This window comes from Porites lutea, chromosome 1 (assembly GCF_958299795.1).
Source record: "Porites lutea chromosome 1, jaPorLute2.1, whole genome shotgun sequence".
NCBI classification, from domain to species: Eukaryota; Metazoa; Cnidaria; class Anthozoa; order Scleractinia; family Poritidae; genus Porites; species Porites lutea.
This window is the reverse complement of record NC_133201.1, coordinates 59,651,672-59,670,636: the sequence shown is the minus strand read 5'-3', so window position 1 is coordinate 59,670,636 and position 18,965 is coordinate 59,651,672. Positions and strand designations below refer to the sequence as shown.

General features: G+C 40.7%; 2 protein-coding genes and 1 pseudogene across 2 annotated transcripts in view; 2 read left to right on the top strand and 1 right to left on the bottom strand.

Annotated features, from left to right (window-relative positions):
- The window catches only part of LOC140923688 (LYR motif-containing protein 2-like), a 246,979-nt gene that overhangs the window by 84,002 nt on the left and 144,012 nt on the right, over positions 1 to 18,965 (bottom strand). The window lies entirely within an intron of this gene.
- LOC140940753 (uncharacterized) lies at positions 7,515 to 8,276 on the top strand. The gene has a single exon (XM_073389717.1). The coding sequence runs from the start codon at positions 7,515 to 7,517 to the stop codon at positions 8,256 to 8,258; it is 744 nt and encodes a 247-aa protein (XP_073245818.1). The 3' UTR covers positions 8,259 to 8,276.
- On the top strand, positions 10,270 to 12,190 carry LOC140933200 (uncharacterized; annotated as a pseudogene).

Below are 18,965 nucleotides of genomic sequence, written 5' to 3'. Positions count from 1 at the left end.
CTATCTTTCTTTTTTCTCTTTGAATGTCCCAGATTTAGCGTTGGCACCCAGTCAACATTGAACCTATCAAAGTCTTTTGCTGGCTTACCTGAGACGAAATGACGGCTACAAACACGGTCATTTTTTAGGATTTGCTCCGTCAAGTCTTCTCTGCTTATAGCCGCTATCCACTGCGTTCGACGCTCTATTGAACGCTCCTCGGCTTCCTCGCCATGATTAGTATCAATTGAAGGTACTCTAAAGAAAGAAACATCTTTATCTCGCCCGCTTCTTGCGTGGCAATCCACAAATAAGCACAGAACCATCACGACTTACTTCGTAACATGTGCTTTACAGCGTTTGTTTGTACACCAACATGGCGGATAGCAACCGTTGTCAGGACTTTGGTCACGTGGGTGAAAACCGAGAATAACTCGATTGGAAACGCTTGCTACGTAGGCTAATAGTGGGCGGAATACAAAAACACCGCGCTTTTCTCCCTCCCCCTCCTCTTTTTGCGTCTGCCACGCAGGCTATTGTGCCACAGCTTTTTCTCAATTTGGTTTTTGTGTTATCGCTGAATGAGCATTTACCACTTAGTTAATGCTTCACATTTATGTTTAAAATATCTAACTTTCTGAGGAGCCGACTCCTGACGTATTTGTTGCTATTTCCCCCGCAGCTACATGCAGTCTACTCTCGGTGAACTACTGTTGAGGTCAGTGAACTAATGGCGTGGTTATTGAACTGTTGTGTGGTCACTGAACTGATTGTCTTTTCTGAACTATATTTGCACACAAAACACATAAAACAAAAAATGATGTGTACCGCCCACTTGGCCTGTCACGTCGAGGGAAGAGGGTACCAAGTCAAGGGTCGATTTTTGTTATTTTGTTTTTACGTCTTTTAAGCGAGTGAGAAGCGCTAGACACTCAAAAGTTCAACAACAACAACGAGCTTTATTTGCATGACCATACAAGTACATACAATGTTGCAAAAGCTATTTTAAGAACCAAAAATACATCATAGGGAAATTACGTTACTTTGGTACTGTAATTTGTCACGACGATCAAAGCAAGCTGAAATATATTTTCATGAACCCATTAGAAGAAAAAGAACAGTGACAAAATACTAATACTAATAATAATAATAATAGACATTTGTATAACGCATATATAGCAGCTCTGAGCGCTTTACACAATACTCACATGATTGTAAAAAATAAAGAAAAGGAAATAAAATTTTGATGAAAGTTAATTCTTGAAAGCGATATTTAAAAAAGTAGGTCTTAAGCTTTGACTAGATGGATGGATGACCTACGCTCAGAGCCACGCGTCCTTCACGAATTGACGCAGAAATAAATGGCGGAAGACGCGGAGAGCGATACTTGCTATTCGTTTCGTCGACGAAAACGACTGAAGAGAGATTTCTGCTAAAGCTGTGTTAGCGAAACGGAAATTAAAAACGAATCGCCCTTCCTCTCTTGTATCTGCTAACAGTACGGCAGGGAAATCCCTAACACACTGAATATTCTCTCAGGATCATTTGTAATTTACAGTTTGAAGAGAGCAATTTCTGGTTTGATATTTATTCTTCTATTAGTCTTTTATTATTCAAAAAAAAAAATAACACTTGGCGTCCTACTTGCTTTATTGTACAAACGACCGCTTTCAATAGACCGGAGAAATTTCTCATTTTACTAAAGCACCGAGGTTACGACAACTTCGAGTTAAACTGATTTCACGGGCTGTCAAAGAGTCCAGCGATTCCCTTTTCCCAGGTGCGCGCCGACTCATTTCGCCTCAATATTCAGGAATGCTCTCGATCTCTTTACGCTTTCATTGCCTTTCGCCCGACATGTTTTGCACGGCGTTTAGTCATGCGAAACCTCCACGAAACATCCACGCAGCGCGCGAGGTAACTTTCTCACGATTCTAAAAATAACTCGAGACGAATTACCTATGGAAGAAGGTGTGTATGTGGGATGCCTTCTCTGTCCCTTTTATCCTCTCTTGGCTGCCACCTATTCATTTTTCCTTGGTGTGAAAATTATTATTTTTTGTTCAGTCATAGAAAGGTCAACCTTGTTAATTCTGCACCTTCTCCTTAATGTAACATTTGGGTTCATAAAGCGTATTTAAACCGAGTTCGTCAGTTCAAACTGCTTTTTCCTTTATTTCAACTGTCTGTGAGTTGTGAGAAATCATTTCAAGCCATTGATGAATTTATAAATGACCTAGATGTGAAAACATTATAATTGCTTTTCAAGCCAAACAAATTTAAACCTCTAATTTTCATGCTGTTCACTTGAACATTAACATAGTTGTTTCATAATATCGAAGTCATGACTCGGTGTTACTGAAAAATTCCTGAGCAATGAGGTACAAATGTGTGGTAAGAAAAGTAAAAAGGGTAGGATTGACCTGAGCTTCGGAAAAAAAACTATTTATGAAATTTAAACTGAGATAGAGTAAGCAAACACAGTTGTGGCATCACCATAGTTTTGCAGCTACACTAAAACCTCTATAAGCTTTCATTATTTTTCCCATTTCTCCGAGGTTTGAAACTCAAAGAAACTTTACATACTGTAACAAAGTTATTACTACTAGTATTTTGATGGCATCTTTTTTTGTCGATGAAACAAGAACTGATTGCGCGTATGACTTTTACAAAACTTTACCATTAGTAAGAATTCCTCCTTTAATCAGTGCCAGTAAAAAATAGTTTTTCTTGTATTTCTCGGGAACGGAGAAATACATATCCATAAAATAGCCCTAAAATAGCCACAAAACCAATTAACACTTGACGGAGATTGGGAAAACTCTCCAAAATTATGCAAACCTGTCTCGGATTCTCCAAACACCAGTCTGGTAAATATACAGTCTAACCTCTCCTTACAGACAGCTCTATAATTCGGACACCTCTGTAAAGCGGACAATTGGTTCTGTCTCTTTAGTGTCCGTATTAAAGAGGTTTGACTGTATATATCAGCTGTTCAGGCTACCCTAACCAACACACCCAGCGTTTGGAAGCTTATCAGACTAAACATTAACGATTAAACAAAAAAGCTACGAAAATTGCTTATCAATCATGTCCCGTGTCTTTGCTTTGGATGCTTGAAAATTTCATTTCACATGCATAGCTGCAAATACAAGAGAAAAATAAAGATATTTTAAAGTATGGGTTTCTTCACGTCTGTATGTGACAAATGGTTTACATTCTAAGAGACTGTGATGCTGACTTCTAGCTGTTGATTGAGGCTACCTTCACACGGCAACGGCGGAAGAATTTTGGAGCCGCAGAAAAATTTGACCGGACACTTTGTTGACACGGAACTTTGAACGGCTAGGCGCTTAGATTTTCGTACAGTTAAGGTAGTTCCATGTGAACGGAACACCACACGAATTTTCAACCCGTCAAAAATTTGTACTCTGCCGTGTGAACATAGCTAGCTGAACTACAGTCTATGCGGCGTGGTTGTTACTCAGGTAAAGGTTAAATTTTCCGAGGAATACGAGAGTCTTGCAAATTTTAGTCTATTGTACTGTACTTCTCCACAAATCACGTTTTATTTTTATATTTGTATTACTTTAAATACTGTAACCGTTTATTCTATTCTCACTTAGCTTGAAGACTAGTTTTGTCTAGTCGAAATATTGGGCAAATAAATTTGTTTAATTACTAATGTTAATGTTATTTTGTATTTCTGATCCTGATCTACAACAAGATCCGGCTTTCCCTTACTGCTATTTGACCAAGTGGTCCTTGCAAGAATTGTTTGCTGACTTAACTAGCTGCAATACTTACATCAATAGCTTTTTTGTCGCCCATTACAGCCAGATTATTTCCGTCCTAGTAATACATCATTTCAACATAAATTAGATGCGTAAAATACTTTACTTTTATGTCTTGCTCTCCGTGACTCAGAGATTGATTACTCTTATTCAGTATGAAGTAGATAAAAATATAAACATAGACCCAAACTACGAGATAGATCTTTTATAACATATGGCTAGTTCCTTGGGATGAATAGAGAATCCTGTATTCTGAGTGGCTACCCAAGAAGGCAAGAAGGGTGTGTTTGGCCAGCCTGGGATCAGAGCCCGCCCCCACCCCCCCCTACATGACTCCGAGCCTTTAGGGTCAAAAATGCAAATTGTTCACGACTCCATTATCTCGCAATTCCCGGAAGAGACGTGAGTTCAAAGAAAAACCAAATATAGGACATGACCATGCATAAAGCCTCGGAGTCTTGTTAGAATTTTTTGTCGCCGGAACGGGGGCTGATTGTTCCCTGAAGAATAACTTTGTCTACTTTTGGCTATTCTGTTGTTTATCAAGCTAGCTATTCGCTCAACAACTGACCAGTCATACTTGGTCAAGTAAAGTATATAGTTGTAAAGTGCAGGGGTAAAGAAAACTATGAGTTTGCGACTAAATTCGAATTTATGGCATCCCAGTAAACCATTAGGCCGTCTAATCTGCTAGTTGCTAGTTTTACGCGCGTGTATTTTCACCATAAGTGCCTCCGTAGCGAGCTCAAATAGTATTCTGGGTTATCACGAGTTTGAATTTTATTTTACGCTTCTGAGATTAAAAATATAACATTTTTTCTCATCCATACACTGAGCTAAACATTGACAATCTTTTATTGTTTAACAGTAAATATGGAGAAAGTATATCCTATCTCAAAGTCATCAGTTACACAACAGCTAAACAATTACCAGGAAAATGAAGACGCGAAGGAAATACATCATGATCAGGGAATAAAGTCTTTTTACAGGTAGGCGCGCGACTGAAATCACTTGGAGTGGAATATTTACTTACTTTTCATCGCCGTCGTTTGCTATTTCCAGTTTCCTTTTATTCCTCCTATGAGCAACAAGAAAGGCATAAGCTGGGGGTTCAAACGTCTAAGTTCACAGTTCCTATTTTATCTGACTACAACAGTTAAATATGGCATTGTATTCAGATGTGGAATTGAATGTTGCCGAATTTCTGGAATTTTTCTTCGCTTCTTTAAAAAGAGCTTTTTATCCAATATGGCAGACTGTAGCGTAGTTGTTTAAACGGACGAATCTGTACTTTGTATTCAACATATCATTCACATGCAGAGGTAGAAGACGCGGGTGAAGTAGCTAAACAGTCACGGCACATGCTGGGCAGATATCTCCATATCAGGGCCGGATTTTGACATGATTTACCAGGTAGCTAAATGACTGAAAGCAACGGAATATTTCTTACTTTTAAGTGCCACCTAACAGTTTCTCCTTCCTTGCTCTTTTGCTCACTGATACAGTCGAACCTCTCCTAACGGCCACTTTTTTTCGTCTCGGCGGACAGAAAATCCATACATTGACTCTTGTTTAAATTGTACCTCTCTACAGCGGCCACTTTCTTCAGTCCCCCAGGTGGCCATTGTAGAGAGGTTCAACGGTACTTCAGGGGTATAGGTCACGCTAATTAAACGCTATGGACTACTCGATTTTTTTCATTTCATTGGTATTTGCAGCACTGAAAGTCCCCGTAACTTTTCGGGCTCTAAACTATAGCTTATTTAGTATCAAAACCTAAAGATTAGTGGTGCAGCTAGTCTGGTATCATTGTACTAGTTTTAAAACTCTGCCAACCTCCAAATGGACTGCAAAGGTGAATAACACCGTGCAAAACAGCTTTCCGGCTCCGGTAGTTTTAATACTGGGACGTCCGAAAAACTTGACCCATGGTACTGAGACTGTATACTATTATTACTGATTCTAACTGACTTGCTGGCCGTCACCGTGGCTACGTTCTCTTCACTGACTTGCTGGCTGTTAGCGCAGCTACCTCTTCAAGTAATGTTATAGATGGCACAAGGTGAAATGACTAAAAAAAACTCACCTCTTGCAACAGAGGACGAAACCAATAATCAGGATAAATAGGAGCAAAATGACCAGTAAAGGAATAAGAAAATTGATTAGTTTAACACCTATACACCGAATGCAAATATGGCGGACCTCTCGGCCGGCCCGGGTCTAGTTGCGCGAAAGCGAGGCTAGTTAGGCCTCGAGAGTTTTGTTTTGACTGCGCATCTTAGCGATCGAGTCGATCGATATGGTTTGCATCGAGTTGTTGCATGCCTGAGGGCCACCAAAAAGAAGGTTTTACTCTAGCTGGAATAGCCTTTACTTTCCCGAGATCTTTTCACAAAGAAACTTAAGGATTCATGCGATTCGGCGCGGGGATGGGAAGCACTTTACAGCGAAACTGTGCTCGCTCACTTGCTTTAGATGAGAATACTCACGAAAGTATTTGAATGAAATAATTTTCACAACAGATGGTGCTGTTCCAAGATCTTTGCATGGTCTGTTATTTATCCAACAAAAGGTAAACATTCTCGAGAACGGGAGCATCCGCGGTGGACCGTAAGATCTTTTAGATTTCCCGCTGAAAACAGCTGCATTAAAATATAACAACAACAATAACAATCGCCTGTTAATCCTACAAGCGTGGCCTGTGAAACTTTGTAAGAACCAGAAGAAAGCGACATATTTCAAGAACAGTCCTTGACCAAAATGCACTGAAAAAACTAACGGACGAACCGTTGCCAACTAAGAAAGTAAGAAGAAGAAAAAAGGTTCTGGAAGAAAATGAGCGTGCAAGTATTCGAGCATAGTATTTGACCTTGCGCGTGATCTATTTTAGCAACTTGTCGAATAGTTTCGAGATAAACTAACAGCGATTGTCCAAAAATTGCTTCTTTTATGGCACTGCTCAAACTCTTGAACACAGGATCGTGAAGACTGTGAAAAAACATTCGCCCTTGTTGTTTGTCGTCGTGTCCCTGAGAGCGCCTAAAGATTGGTAAGTCGCGACGGCGGATTCACTCGTCCTCGAGGATATTTACCTTTCCTTGGTAAGAGAACGGACAAAGCAAACTTGAAACAGAACCATGAATCTTTCAGTTATTCACCCATTCTAATAGTTTCGTGAGTCTTCTCTTCTGAAGTGAAGCGAGCACACTTTCGTTCTTTTAAAAAATAACTCCGTGATAGTAGAGTGCCTCCATTCGCGGCGCCGAATCGCTTGAATCCATTTCTTTCTTCGTAAAGAACTTTGGCAAAGCGAAGATAATCAACTTTCGTCTCTGCTGGAGTTAAATCTCCTATTTGATGGCTCTTAAGCACGTAACAACTCGAAGGAAACCATATTCATCGACTGAATCGCTAAGACGCGCAGTCAAAACAAAACTATCGAGGCCTCACTAGCCTCGCTTTCGCGCAACTAGACCCGGGCCGACCGAGAGATCCGCCATATTTGCATTCGGTGTATGAAGAGAAAAAAAAAGGAGATTATCAAAATATCTGCGGTACGAAGTTTAGCAGATATTTGTTTTCTGCACGTTCCGAATTTGGTTTTTTCATTGTGTTTTTCAATGAAGTGTTCAGTAGTTACGTAATACGTGTTAATTGTGTTTCATATATAAGTTGTTGTCAGTCAGTATGTTCTTCCTTCGGGTCTGCAACGCCACACGCTACAACACTGTTCTGTTTAACATGAGTGACGCGGAGGACAGCAATGTTCGTTCTCGTCCGAACCCTGAAGTCGTAGATCCTTCTACTGGCGCTGCTATACAGGCTGCCGTTACTCGTTCTATAGGTTCTTTAACCGACAACCTTACACAGGTCATTGAATCTGGGCTTACCGATTTTGCCAAGCGTTTTTCAGAGGAAAACAGTTCGTCCGTTGAGCAAGCTGTTAAGGAGGCGCGTCGCGAGCAATACACGTGCAAGAGAAAGGGTAACCAGCAGCAGTTAGACCATTCCCTCCAGGTGCTGGACAAGCTAGACGAAGCTTCCGACGCACTTAAGCACAAATCTTATGAAAAAGCTAAGGCTGCTTTGGAGTCAGGTACGGAATTAGTGTCCAAGCGTGTTAAAGCAATAAAGCTAGCCGACAAGAGCGAGTTTGGATGGGCGACGGTCAATGAGTATCTATCCGACGAACTCGCCTCTGACTCAGATGATGAGAAGAGAATTTACCGGGCCGAGAGGAGAGCTGAGAGAAAGGTCACTAAGGAAAAACGTCGTCGTGCCCGTTCTGGCGACAAAGGCAGTGGCTCCGCCTCTACATCTCGGGCGACTTCGTCAAGATACGCATCCAGCGATTTGGTTTCACGCCCGGAGGCTAGACCAGCTCGTCGTTTGGGCCCCTGTTTTAAGATAAGTACCCAGCACTTTTTCGCTTTACTATCTTTGTTTCTTTCTTCGTCGATTATGGCGTTACCGCACAGGCCATAATCCAATATTCTCAGTGATTTGCTGCATTTGTGTTTTATATTTATATAGGTTAGTGCAGAATATCAAAATATCTGCGGTACGAAGTTTAGCAGATATTTGTTTTCTGCACGTTCCGAATTTGGTTTTTTCATTGTGTTTTTCAATGAAGTGTTCAGTAGTTACGTAATACGTGTTAATTGTGTTTCATATATAAGTTGTTGTCAGTCAGTATGTTCTTCCTTCGGGTCTGCAACGCCACACGCTACAACACTGTTCTTTTATTTTTATGTTATGGATTTTATTTTCATGTTTTTCTGTATGTGTTCCCCTTTTTTCAGTGCGGGGATTTTGGTCATTTGAGTTCCACGTGCTTGAAGCCTGCGGATTCTTCGAAGAGTAGCTCTCGACGCGATTGACTAGATGGCGACTCGTCGACCTGTGATGAAGTTGAGTGTGATTTAATTCATTTATTGTCTTGTTGTGGCGACGAGTTTAGTGCGAAAGGCGGAAGCAGTGGCGTGAAAGGTCGCTTGCAATCTTCGTTTAACTTTTAGGTCGAGACTTTAGATGCAACAGATTTTGTCCTTGATATGATTAGGCGCGGTTACAGATTGCCGTTTGCCGAGTTCCCCTCGCAGTGCTTTTTGAAGAACAATAGATCAGCTCTTCAGCATCCGGATTTTGTCGCTGATGCTATTAGCGAGCTTTTAAGTAACGGCTGCATTGTTGAGCACGAATTCCCCCCGTATTGTGTTAATCCTTTGACAGTCGCTGTTGGGAAGAAGCTTCGCCTGGTTATCGATCTGAGACACGTAAACAATTATTTAGTAAAACCTAAATTCAAGTACGAGGACTTACGATCGCTTTCTCAAGTTCTCGATGAAGGACACTGGTTTTTCTCTTGGGACCTTAAGTCCGGTTACCACCATGTCGATATTTGTCTCGACCACCAAAAGTACCTTGGTTTCGCGTGGCCTTTTTCTGGCGTTGTCAGATATTTTTCCTTTACAGTACTGCCTTTCGGGTTAAGTAGCGCTTGCTTTTGTTTTACCAAGTTAATGCACCCGATAGTTAGGCGTTGGCCTTCTATGGGACACAACAGTTTCATATATTTTGGACGATGGTTTCGGGAGTCGACCAGACAAATGTTCTGCCGTGGCAGCTAGCTTAATTCAACGTAAAGAGCTCTCTTCATTTGGTCTTCTTTGTAACGAGGAAAAATCTCACTGGGATCCAGTTCAAATTGGCGAATGGCTAGGCTTCGTTATTGATACTATTTTAATGTGTTTCCGGATTCCCGAGAAGAAAGTTCTCAAGCTTAAAGGCTTGCTAGATTCTGCGATTCAGGATGGATTCTCTTGATTTCGCGAGTTAGCGAGAATAGCAGGCACTATCATTTCAGCTGCGTTAGCTGTTGGTCAAATTTCTCGTCTTTTGACCAGACAAATGTACTTCGCCATTGAAACCAGATCGGCTTGGGATGACATAATTCATTTTCCTCCGAGCCTTTTACAAGAACTGAAATTTTGGTATTGCAACATCGACTGCTTAAACGGCTATTCTATTAGGCCACCGTTAGCTACGCATACCGTTGTATTTTCCGATGCTAGTGACGTAGCGTTCGGAGGATTTCCGGCTCCGTCGTTAGCGGCATGTGGGAGAGCGAGGATATCGGCCAAAGCTCTACGTTTCGCGAGCTGAAAGCAATTTTTTACTTGTTGCTTTCTTACGTGGCTCAACTGAAACACAAGAGAGTTAAAATCTTCACTGATAATCAGGCCGCCGCCAGAATAGTTGCTATCGGCAGCTCCAAATCTCACCTCCGGGCCCTGGCTATGGATATTTTCAATCTTTGTCTTGCCAACAGCATCGTTCTCGAAGCCCAGTGGATCCCTAGGTCTCTTAATGAAAGAGCAGATCTTCTTAGCAGATTTATTGATAAAGACGACTGGTCCATCAATCCCTCGGTATTTCGACTTGTCGACGCTAAATTGGGGCCCTCACACAATTGATCGGTTTTTGTCCTATTACAATGCCCAGCTTCCGAGGTTCAACTCTGTTACTTGGTACGAGGCCTCAGGACAGAAGCAGATTTACAAAGCGCGTCCGTCGGTGTTCAGCGGCTGCCCGAAATTTAAAATGTTAGCTTTGCGGATAGATTTTAGGTGAGCTTTCCCATTTTTGTCTCCCCTGACAGCTCATTATTGTCGGTGTTTTAGGTTTATCTTTTGTTAGCTTCGTTTTGGTATTATTTATTTATTTATTTATTTTATTTTATTTTATTTTATTTATTTATTTTTTTTTTTGCCTGATTTGGCACCGTTATCGTGTCTGCTTTGGCAGTGTATTTTTGCCTGATTTGGCAGCTTTGTTTTGCCTGTTTTGGCAGCGTATTTTTGCCTGATTTGGCGGTGTATTTTTTGCCTGATTTGGCAGCGTCTTCTTGGCTCGGAGTTCGATGTCCGCTTCACCACGCAGTTTGCCTGTTTTGGCGCCGTCAGTTGGCCTTATTTTGTTTTATTTTATTGTTCTACATTTGTTTTATTGAATGTTTGCTATTTTGTTGTATTTTTTACTGTTTTTTACAGCATTGCTGGGCCCAGCCAGTTCGGCTTCCGTTTGTCGTTATTTCTCATTACATGTCGCTTTTACGCTGTGGTACTGTCCGTGCTGCATGATTATGATGCAGCATCATATTTTCTACTGTATTATAATTTTAAATGTTTTGCCTTTTCCTGCCTACTTTTATTTTATTTTTTAGATGTTCTCCAATCCGGGATTTGGAGTGAAGCGAATTCTTTGGCCGATCCATCCTTGCGCAAGCTTGTTCCAGACCTTCTCCATTTACAGTTTGAGTCCAAGGCTCCCTCTACCGTGCAGAAGTATAGATCTGGCTAGATCAGATGGCGTGAATGGGCAGATTCTAAGTTTGGCGTTCCAGTTATTCCAGCGAAGCCACTGCACATTGCTCTCTTTATCAGCGAACTTACTGCTGTTTCTATTTCTAATAATACGGGGATATTTCCTATAGAGTCAGTTGTTTATGGTATTAAGTGGGGTCATAGTCTGGCCGGTATTGTAGAATGCCCTACTGGTCACCCCCTTGTTAAGTCGTCCTTGGAGGGTGCAAGAAGGAAGCTTGCTCGTCCTGTTCAACCCAAAGAGCCTTTATCCGTTGACACAGTTTTAAGGATCGCTGAATATTATATTTCTAGTAGTTCGCTTGCCGTTATTCGTTTTCTTTTCGTCCTCTTGGTTGGCTTTGCTGGGTTTTCTCATATGGACGAAATTCGCAATTTGACAGTTAAAGATGTCTCTATTTTCAACGAGTACATGTCAGTTTTTATTCCTAAACGCAAAAATGATCAGTACAGAGAAGGGCATACGTCCTTTCTAGCTAGGTCTCATAAGGCTACTTGCCCAGTTTCTATCACCGAAAGGTTACTTAAGCTTTTCCCTTCAACTTGTGAGTAATCTTCGCCCCTCGTTAGGCGAATCGTTAAAACTAAGTCTAGGGAGTGTTTTCATGCTTCTAGAGGAGTTTCATATTCAACGCTAAGAGACGAATTTAAAAAATTTGTTAAACCATTTGTAGGTGACATTGCTCTTTACGGCACGCACAGTATAAACTCTGGTGCCGCCTCAAATCCTGCTTGTCGGAGTGTTTCCGCTGATCTGCTAGATATGCATGCTGGCTGGAAATGTGCCACTTCAAAGAACAGATACATTAAGCACACCGTTAGTGATCGCTTAAAAGTTGCTCAAACTATTGCTATTTAGTTTTCGTTTGTTTATTACAATTATTTAGTTTATTAGTAGTCTTGGCGGGGGACTTAAGTCGTGCCTGGCCCGCCCCAGATTTCCTATCCCTTTTTCCCCACGGGGTTTTTTAGGTTAGGTTTTTTCTGGCCCCCCTGGCACGGCTTACTCTATTTGACGTTTTCATTTCTATTCTGTACTAGTTGTTTGCATTTTCTTCATTAAAGTGGCGTTATGGCGTTACCGCACAGGCCATAATCCAATATTCTCAGTGATTTGCTGCATTTGTGTTTTATATTTATATAGGTTAGTGCAGAAGTACACATAATGGTATGTATATCACAAATATTAAATACCTTTGTTTGTGGTGCCGTGTAACAGAATATGGAATGAATGGGTAGTATGGAATACAGGACAACAAGACACACCCTAAGCAGCTCGAACGGAAGGACACAAGGGCGCAACTCGCAGCCGCTATCAGGTCCATATATGAGCTCACTGTAACCCTACATTACTCCATGATATGAATGACACAAGAAAGGTAGACCACACCACCGGGGGGGGGGGGGGGGGAAACTTCCCCTACTCTTTTCAAACAGTAGTGTGGGCTCTCCTTTACGTTCCCTTAGATTTGACTAATGAAACTGATGAAGAAGACAAGGCCGCCAACGGCTTAAACTGCCAAACAACATTAATCTTTGTCTGCATGATCAACATTTCCTACAATGTTAAAGGCAAAAAATTAATTAAAATGTTCAACAAATGAATATAACAACGGGAAAACAAAAATAAGAAGAAAGCGGCACTGATTAAATAAAAACAAAAACAACTGAAAACAACTGAAAACACAATCGTCTGTCGCCATCCTCAGTCGATGATGGTTTCGGTAACGTGTCTGTACACAAAAAACGTCTTCATGACGAAGTGGGCAGCTGTTGTACGTAGCTGACGTTTGTATAGAAATTGTTACCTCCTGTTTTACTTTTTCCATTTCTGCCTTTTTTCTCTCCATTCGTGACGGACTTGGGAACAAACGTAGAGACGGGCGTCATTTGTGGCTCCTTGTAAGATGGTGTCGCAACTACAGTCGACTCTGTGTTTGAAGGTGAAGTTATCACCATGGGGACCAATGTGCCAGGGTGTGTCACTTTCAGGATCGAAGGGGTTTCCATTACAGTATTTATGTTAGAAGAAGCTGAAATGAGAAATATTTCGGCAGATGATGTTTCGCTTATTTAAGCCCCATTCACATTAAAGCTTAAACATGTTTAAAGGCTATTTAATTAAACACAGTTTAAAATTGTTTTCTTCATAAAACCTGCTTACTTCTTTTCAATGTATGCTCAGCGAAATTTGCTCAGCGGGTTTAACACGACAATTCTTTCTTTTATGACGTCATTACGAGTCCCGAATTTGACGATTCTCTGACTTAGATTGTTGCCGGCGTTCAGTAGGTGAGGTGCCACCTGAACAGGAAAACTCAATAGAAGCCGGAATATAAAGAGATGGTATATATAACAGGCCAGAGCTGAAAATAGATTACTGTTATTTATCTTGAGGCCTAATTGAAAAGTGGTATAGGACAGAAAACAGCAGAATTTATCTGCGAACCAATCAGACATGTCTCGTCCTTTGGGATTTTTTCATATCAAATAAAAGTTTTAAAAAGACCCACACCTTTGTTGGTTTATAAACAACAGATTACTTAGCTTTTCAAGCCGGCCAAAATTCTTTTTACACTTGTAGAATCGTTTGTCACTACAAGCGAACGTGATTTCCTCGACAAAGAAAGCAGACTGGCTTACCATCCTTTAGACTTGAAGTTAGGATGCTACAGCAGGCTGTTGTACGTGTATCGTAACTACCTGAAAAAAGTGTGTAAAGGATTGATTAGGTAGCTTTTAATATCACGGAACATTTTCTGTACTTATCTCATCGTATCTATCTCCACATTACCACTTTTCCCTGTTTGATTTTTTTCTAATTGCTTGGGGTATACTTGTGAGAGTACGTACTACAAGCATCAGGAGAGCTATATTGGCCAATAAGAGTAAGGGATTGAAAAAATAGCAAACTTCCCTGTTTCTATTAGAACACCTAACTAGAAAGGTTAGACGAGAGATTCTGGGAAAGGGAGATGAAATTAAGGTAAGTGGGGGAACTTCCCGATAGTGAAAGTCAGGTTGGGAGGTGCGGATGTTGAATGTCTGTTTGACACTGAGATGGTGCTGAAGTGTAGACAATCGCTGAAAATTTCTACACCGAGTTTTTGGCTCCAAGTACTGAAGTGACTGATGTGACATTCTACATCAAGATATCCGTTTCCGAGGGACTGGAAATACCCAGAATTGGTTATGTAGTACTCCTGGCCAGTTGACTGCTCTCTCCCTTCAATTTAAGTGGCTACAAAAGATCCGGGTTCTACCCAATTTCGAGCTCGAAAAAGAAGAGTCTTTCTTCGCTAAGAGTGCCAGGGGTTTGCGGGTCCATTGTTTTCAGGGATAGGTAAATCTTTAGATTCAAAGTATGTGGAAGACTTTGCGGAGACACATTTTTCAAGGTTGGCACTATTTGAAGCAGTGTTACTCCTTCATGCATTGCAGATATGGGGACCTACCTTCCGTTAGTCTTGAGGTTACTAAGCTACTGCTCACTGTTGTACGTGTATCGAAACTGCCTGAAAAAAGTGAATGCAGTTAACGTGAGATAGCTTTATGAAAATTTCCTGTACTTATCTTGACGGATTTATTTCCATATCATCTTTATCCAATGTCTTATTTTTCTGTTTTAATCGGCGCACCGTACTTGATAACGTTTTGTAAAGAAAACACACTGAAAAAGATCCGTTTCAGCCCAAAATGTCAATTCAGCCCTGCAGGCCAAAGTCTGATTCAGCCCTTCCTGGAGCCATTTGAGCACAATTTAGGCCAAAAAAGCTCAATAAAACACAGGCGGCCCAGACGTAGTATGTGTCACTGAATGAATATATTAATATCCACATGGACAAATTAATGCGATGAGTCGTCGAAACTCCCATGGACTAAAATAGTCTAAAAGTCAAAATATAACAAAACAGAGCTAAGATACCTTCAACTGAACGTATCCTTGTCTTTCCTGGCCGGTTTAAGTGGCATTTTGTTGAGTTTTGAAATTGTAGGTACTAAACTGACTAAAGAACAATTAAAGGCTGGCTACAAAACAAACAGACCATCTCCACGCGCCTTCACACGAAGCGCTATAAATTCGAGAATAATCGACGAATCCGCTCCAAATAACCATCGGCTAATCTGCAGGTAACGTGTGCTCCTGTTTCTGGCTCGCTTGCTCCACAAAACCCATCGCAACTGCACAATAATTGTTCGCTCATCAACAACCACTGGATACTGAAACATACGAGCTAAGTACTTCGCTTGAGGCAGGTTACATGGCTGGCACAAAACAACAACTTTATTTTCTAAACATCTTGGGTACACGAAAGATGAGGCAAAAGCTTAATACAACTTCCGGTTACCTGAATATATTTCACTGCTTCCCCCCCAAGAATTGGGAGTGGGAGTGCACTTTTACCTAAGGCACAACCCCCGCCAATGTTACAGATCAACTTTACCAACTAGTACGTTTAGCGTAACTAGCTGAAAGAAGGGTGTGCCGTTTGAATTGATGGTAAAGCCTTACAGGGATTTCCTATCCTTCTGTCTAATAATAATAATAATAATAATAATAATAATAATAATAATAATAATAATATTTATAGAGGGAGCCCAACTCGCCAAGGCGGTTTTCAGTGGGGCCCTCGTCTCTTCGTATTTATCTCCATGTAATATTTTCCCCGTGTCTTATTCGTTTTTTCAATCGACGTAAGATCTTTAAAAGCCTTGTGGTTTCTGAATACCTAATGATATGTTTTCTTTTCACCACCATCTGCTTTCCTTTCGCTAAAAAGGCATTTTAGCCATCAGTGTATATAAATTGTCCACTTACTTGGTGATGTAAATATTAAGACCCCTTACGTTGTTTCCTTCTTTGTCTTTACGCTATCAAACAATACAGACTGGCTTACCTTCCGTTGGTCGTGATGTTTGGAAACTACTGCTGACTGTAGTACTTGTATGGTAAGTTTCTGAGAACACAGTATGCATTTTACGTGAGATAAAATTCTTTTCCTGTTTTAAATCGGCGCATACTTTTTAAAGCCTTGTGGCCTCTGTTACTTTGAGGCTTTGTATGTTCCCTTTTCGTTTATAACTCATATCCTCTAACTATAATGGTTTTCTATCCATCAATGTACAGATTGCTCATTGACTTTTGACAGCATGTACGTAGACGAGTGTTCGGCTCGCAATTCCCACCCAGACCTCTACGTGGATTTATTTCCTGGTCATTCAGGGGAAAAAAAGTTCCAGCTAAAAAAGACATCATCGCACACCCGAACTTTGGTAATAAGCACTGAACATATTGATGAATGCGCTGCAGTTGTAACAGAAAAAAAAATTGCTTCCTAAATGATTACTTCCTTTAAATCTAGAAGCCGAAATAAAAAAAGGGTATATATGTCTCAACTGGAGTTTTTTCTTGTCTTTTTGTCAAAGTAAACATAACTTAAAAAGCCTTCAACGTTGCTGTGAATAAACGACAAATCAAGTTCTATTGGTTTTTTGAACACCTAATTTTCTTTAGATTTTCAAAAATCGTTTGCGCGTCAGACCTATCAAAATTTCCGCTACTAGCGAGCTTTTTTGAGCTTTTGCAAAGAAAACAGACTGGCTTACCTTCCGTTAGTCGTGATGTTACAAGGCTACTGCTGACTTTTGTACCTATATCGTAAATACCTGAAAAAAGTGTATGGAGTGAGACAGTTAAACGAAAATTTGCTTTACTTATATCCCGTTGTTATATCCTTATATTATCTTTTTCCCATGTCTGATTTCTGTTCCGTTTTTTAATAAGCGCATACTTTTTAAACAGCGTTTGCAATCGCATCGCGATTTTTGCAGTGGATGGGTTGAAGTGTCGATAGGATGGAAAATGACGAATCCCTTAAGAATTAAGAGCGCCTGTCTGTAAAAATCAGACAAATTCAAAATTTCGCGGCAAGGGTGGAAAATTCGATTTCTTTCATATTTTAATGTTACATAGGCTAGGGTATTACTAAAACCACTGTATAGTTCTTTCGGTGAAATATCCTTTTATTTCAGAGATAAATGCAAATAAGCAAAATCCGTTAAAATCGTCATTTGAGGCGCTCAATTATTACATGGGTTTGAAAGCCTTGCGTACAAAAACCGATTACTCTACCGTCTTTAAAACATCACAGCCTTCTTTTACAACTTCTAAACATCTGTTAAAATGATTTGGGGAGATAGTGCTCTGTTCTTTGTATACAATATAATTTAATTTCGAAGGCATACAATTTAGTTCAGTAAAAGTAATGCGTGAAAAAACGTAATTTTCACCATGTGCGAAACCTTCAAATTGATTAAGCTGCTGGTGGTTGAATGTTAGAAGGATGGTCTACAGATTCCTGTAAAAATGTCTTTGGGCAAATGATTAATAGCGACGCGAGAGCTTTACAAAATCTGTTAAAAATGCAGATATTTGACCTTCCGTGGCCGAACTTTGAAGTTGCGAGTCGGACAAAATTTCGTCCCGTCACTTGTCTAAACTCGCAGTAGATTATAATAAACGGATAGGAAACCCTTTTGAAATGTTCTTACCTTAAAATCTGCTGTAAAAGACGAGTCAAAAGGCCATTTTAGCCCGATTATTGAGTCGTTTGATCTTTGTCTTGTAACGTGTAATTGTACACCGCGCAACTGTCAACGTATTCACAAGACAAATACAATTATTTGATCAACTTTCGGGGCTTTTCATGACGACTTCATCTTTTCGACGGCTCAATCATTTGTTAAACATTGCTTAGAATGTAGTATCTGAAAATATTACCGCGCAGATACTACATCTGACTGCTACAACAGAATGACACAGAAATGCCGGTGCTCACATCTTGAATTGCAGGCAGCCGTTTGTAAGTCACGCAATCCAATTTAGCGGGGTGGAGAAGGGTGAAGTAGCAAACAGCCACAACGAGAACAACAGCAATAATTAAGGCTGATCACTATACTGGATAACTTTTCGTGCAGACACAAAAAGCTATCCGGTAAAGTATGAACACCTATCCGGTATGTGACTCTCCTGTTTAGAGATCGGCGCGTCGCAGCTTTACGTTTCCCCCGGGGGGAGGGGGGGAGGTACTGCCTTATAAGAGGCTAATGGGGATGTGCCGCAGGATGGGGTTGCATTTTTACGACTGGATTGACCATAATGGGGTCGCATTTTCAATAGAGTTACTAGAATGGGGTCACACATTTTCGGATTTTTGGGGGTAAGACTGTTCGTCATATTTACGGTTAGCAAATGTACCAGAATGTTTTTACTGCAGACGGAAAGTAAAGTGGTCTCATTCAATCTAAAAAAATGGGTCAATTCATGAAAATAGAAAGTGAAAGTGAAAGTTGGGATGGCGAAAATTACATATTTGCTCAAAAGTGACTAAGATGGGGTCTATAATTGGCCACAATGGGGTAGGGGCTCTGAGAGGCCAGCGGCACATACCCAGCAAAAATTGACCCAAGTAACCCCCCGGGGCTTTTTCGGACCGAAATCACCCTTCTTTGCGTGAACAGAAGCCCTATCGGGTATGCTTTCTTTTTGTGCCTGCACAAAAGCTCTCCGGTATAGGAGTGATTGAAGACAATCTATAGCTTAAGATAGTGATACCCTTAGACACGGTCTTTCCCTGTTAAGATCCAAATACTGGTCATTTTGTTTATTCACAATTTTGGTCGTCAGCTCGCAGACTGGGTGACTTTATTAAACGGTATCAGGACCGTTATCAGCGCCATAACCTGCCGATAGAAGCCGTACTTGGAGTTGTTAAAGAATTTAGTACAAGTCTGCAGCTGCAATTCT

Excerpts from the sequence above, each read along its gene's own strand:
- LOC140940753 (XM_073389717.1), top strand. The coding sequence starts at position 7,515 with ATGAGTGACGCGGAGGACAGCAATGTTCGTTCTCGTCCGAACCCTGAA.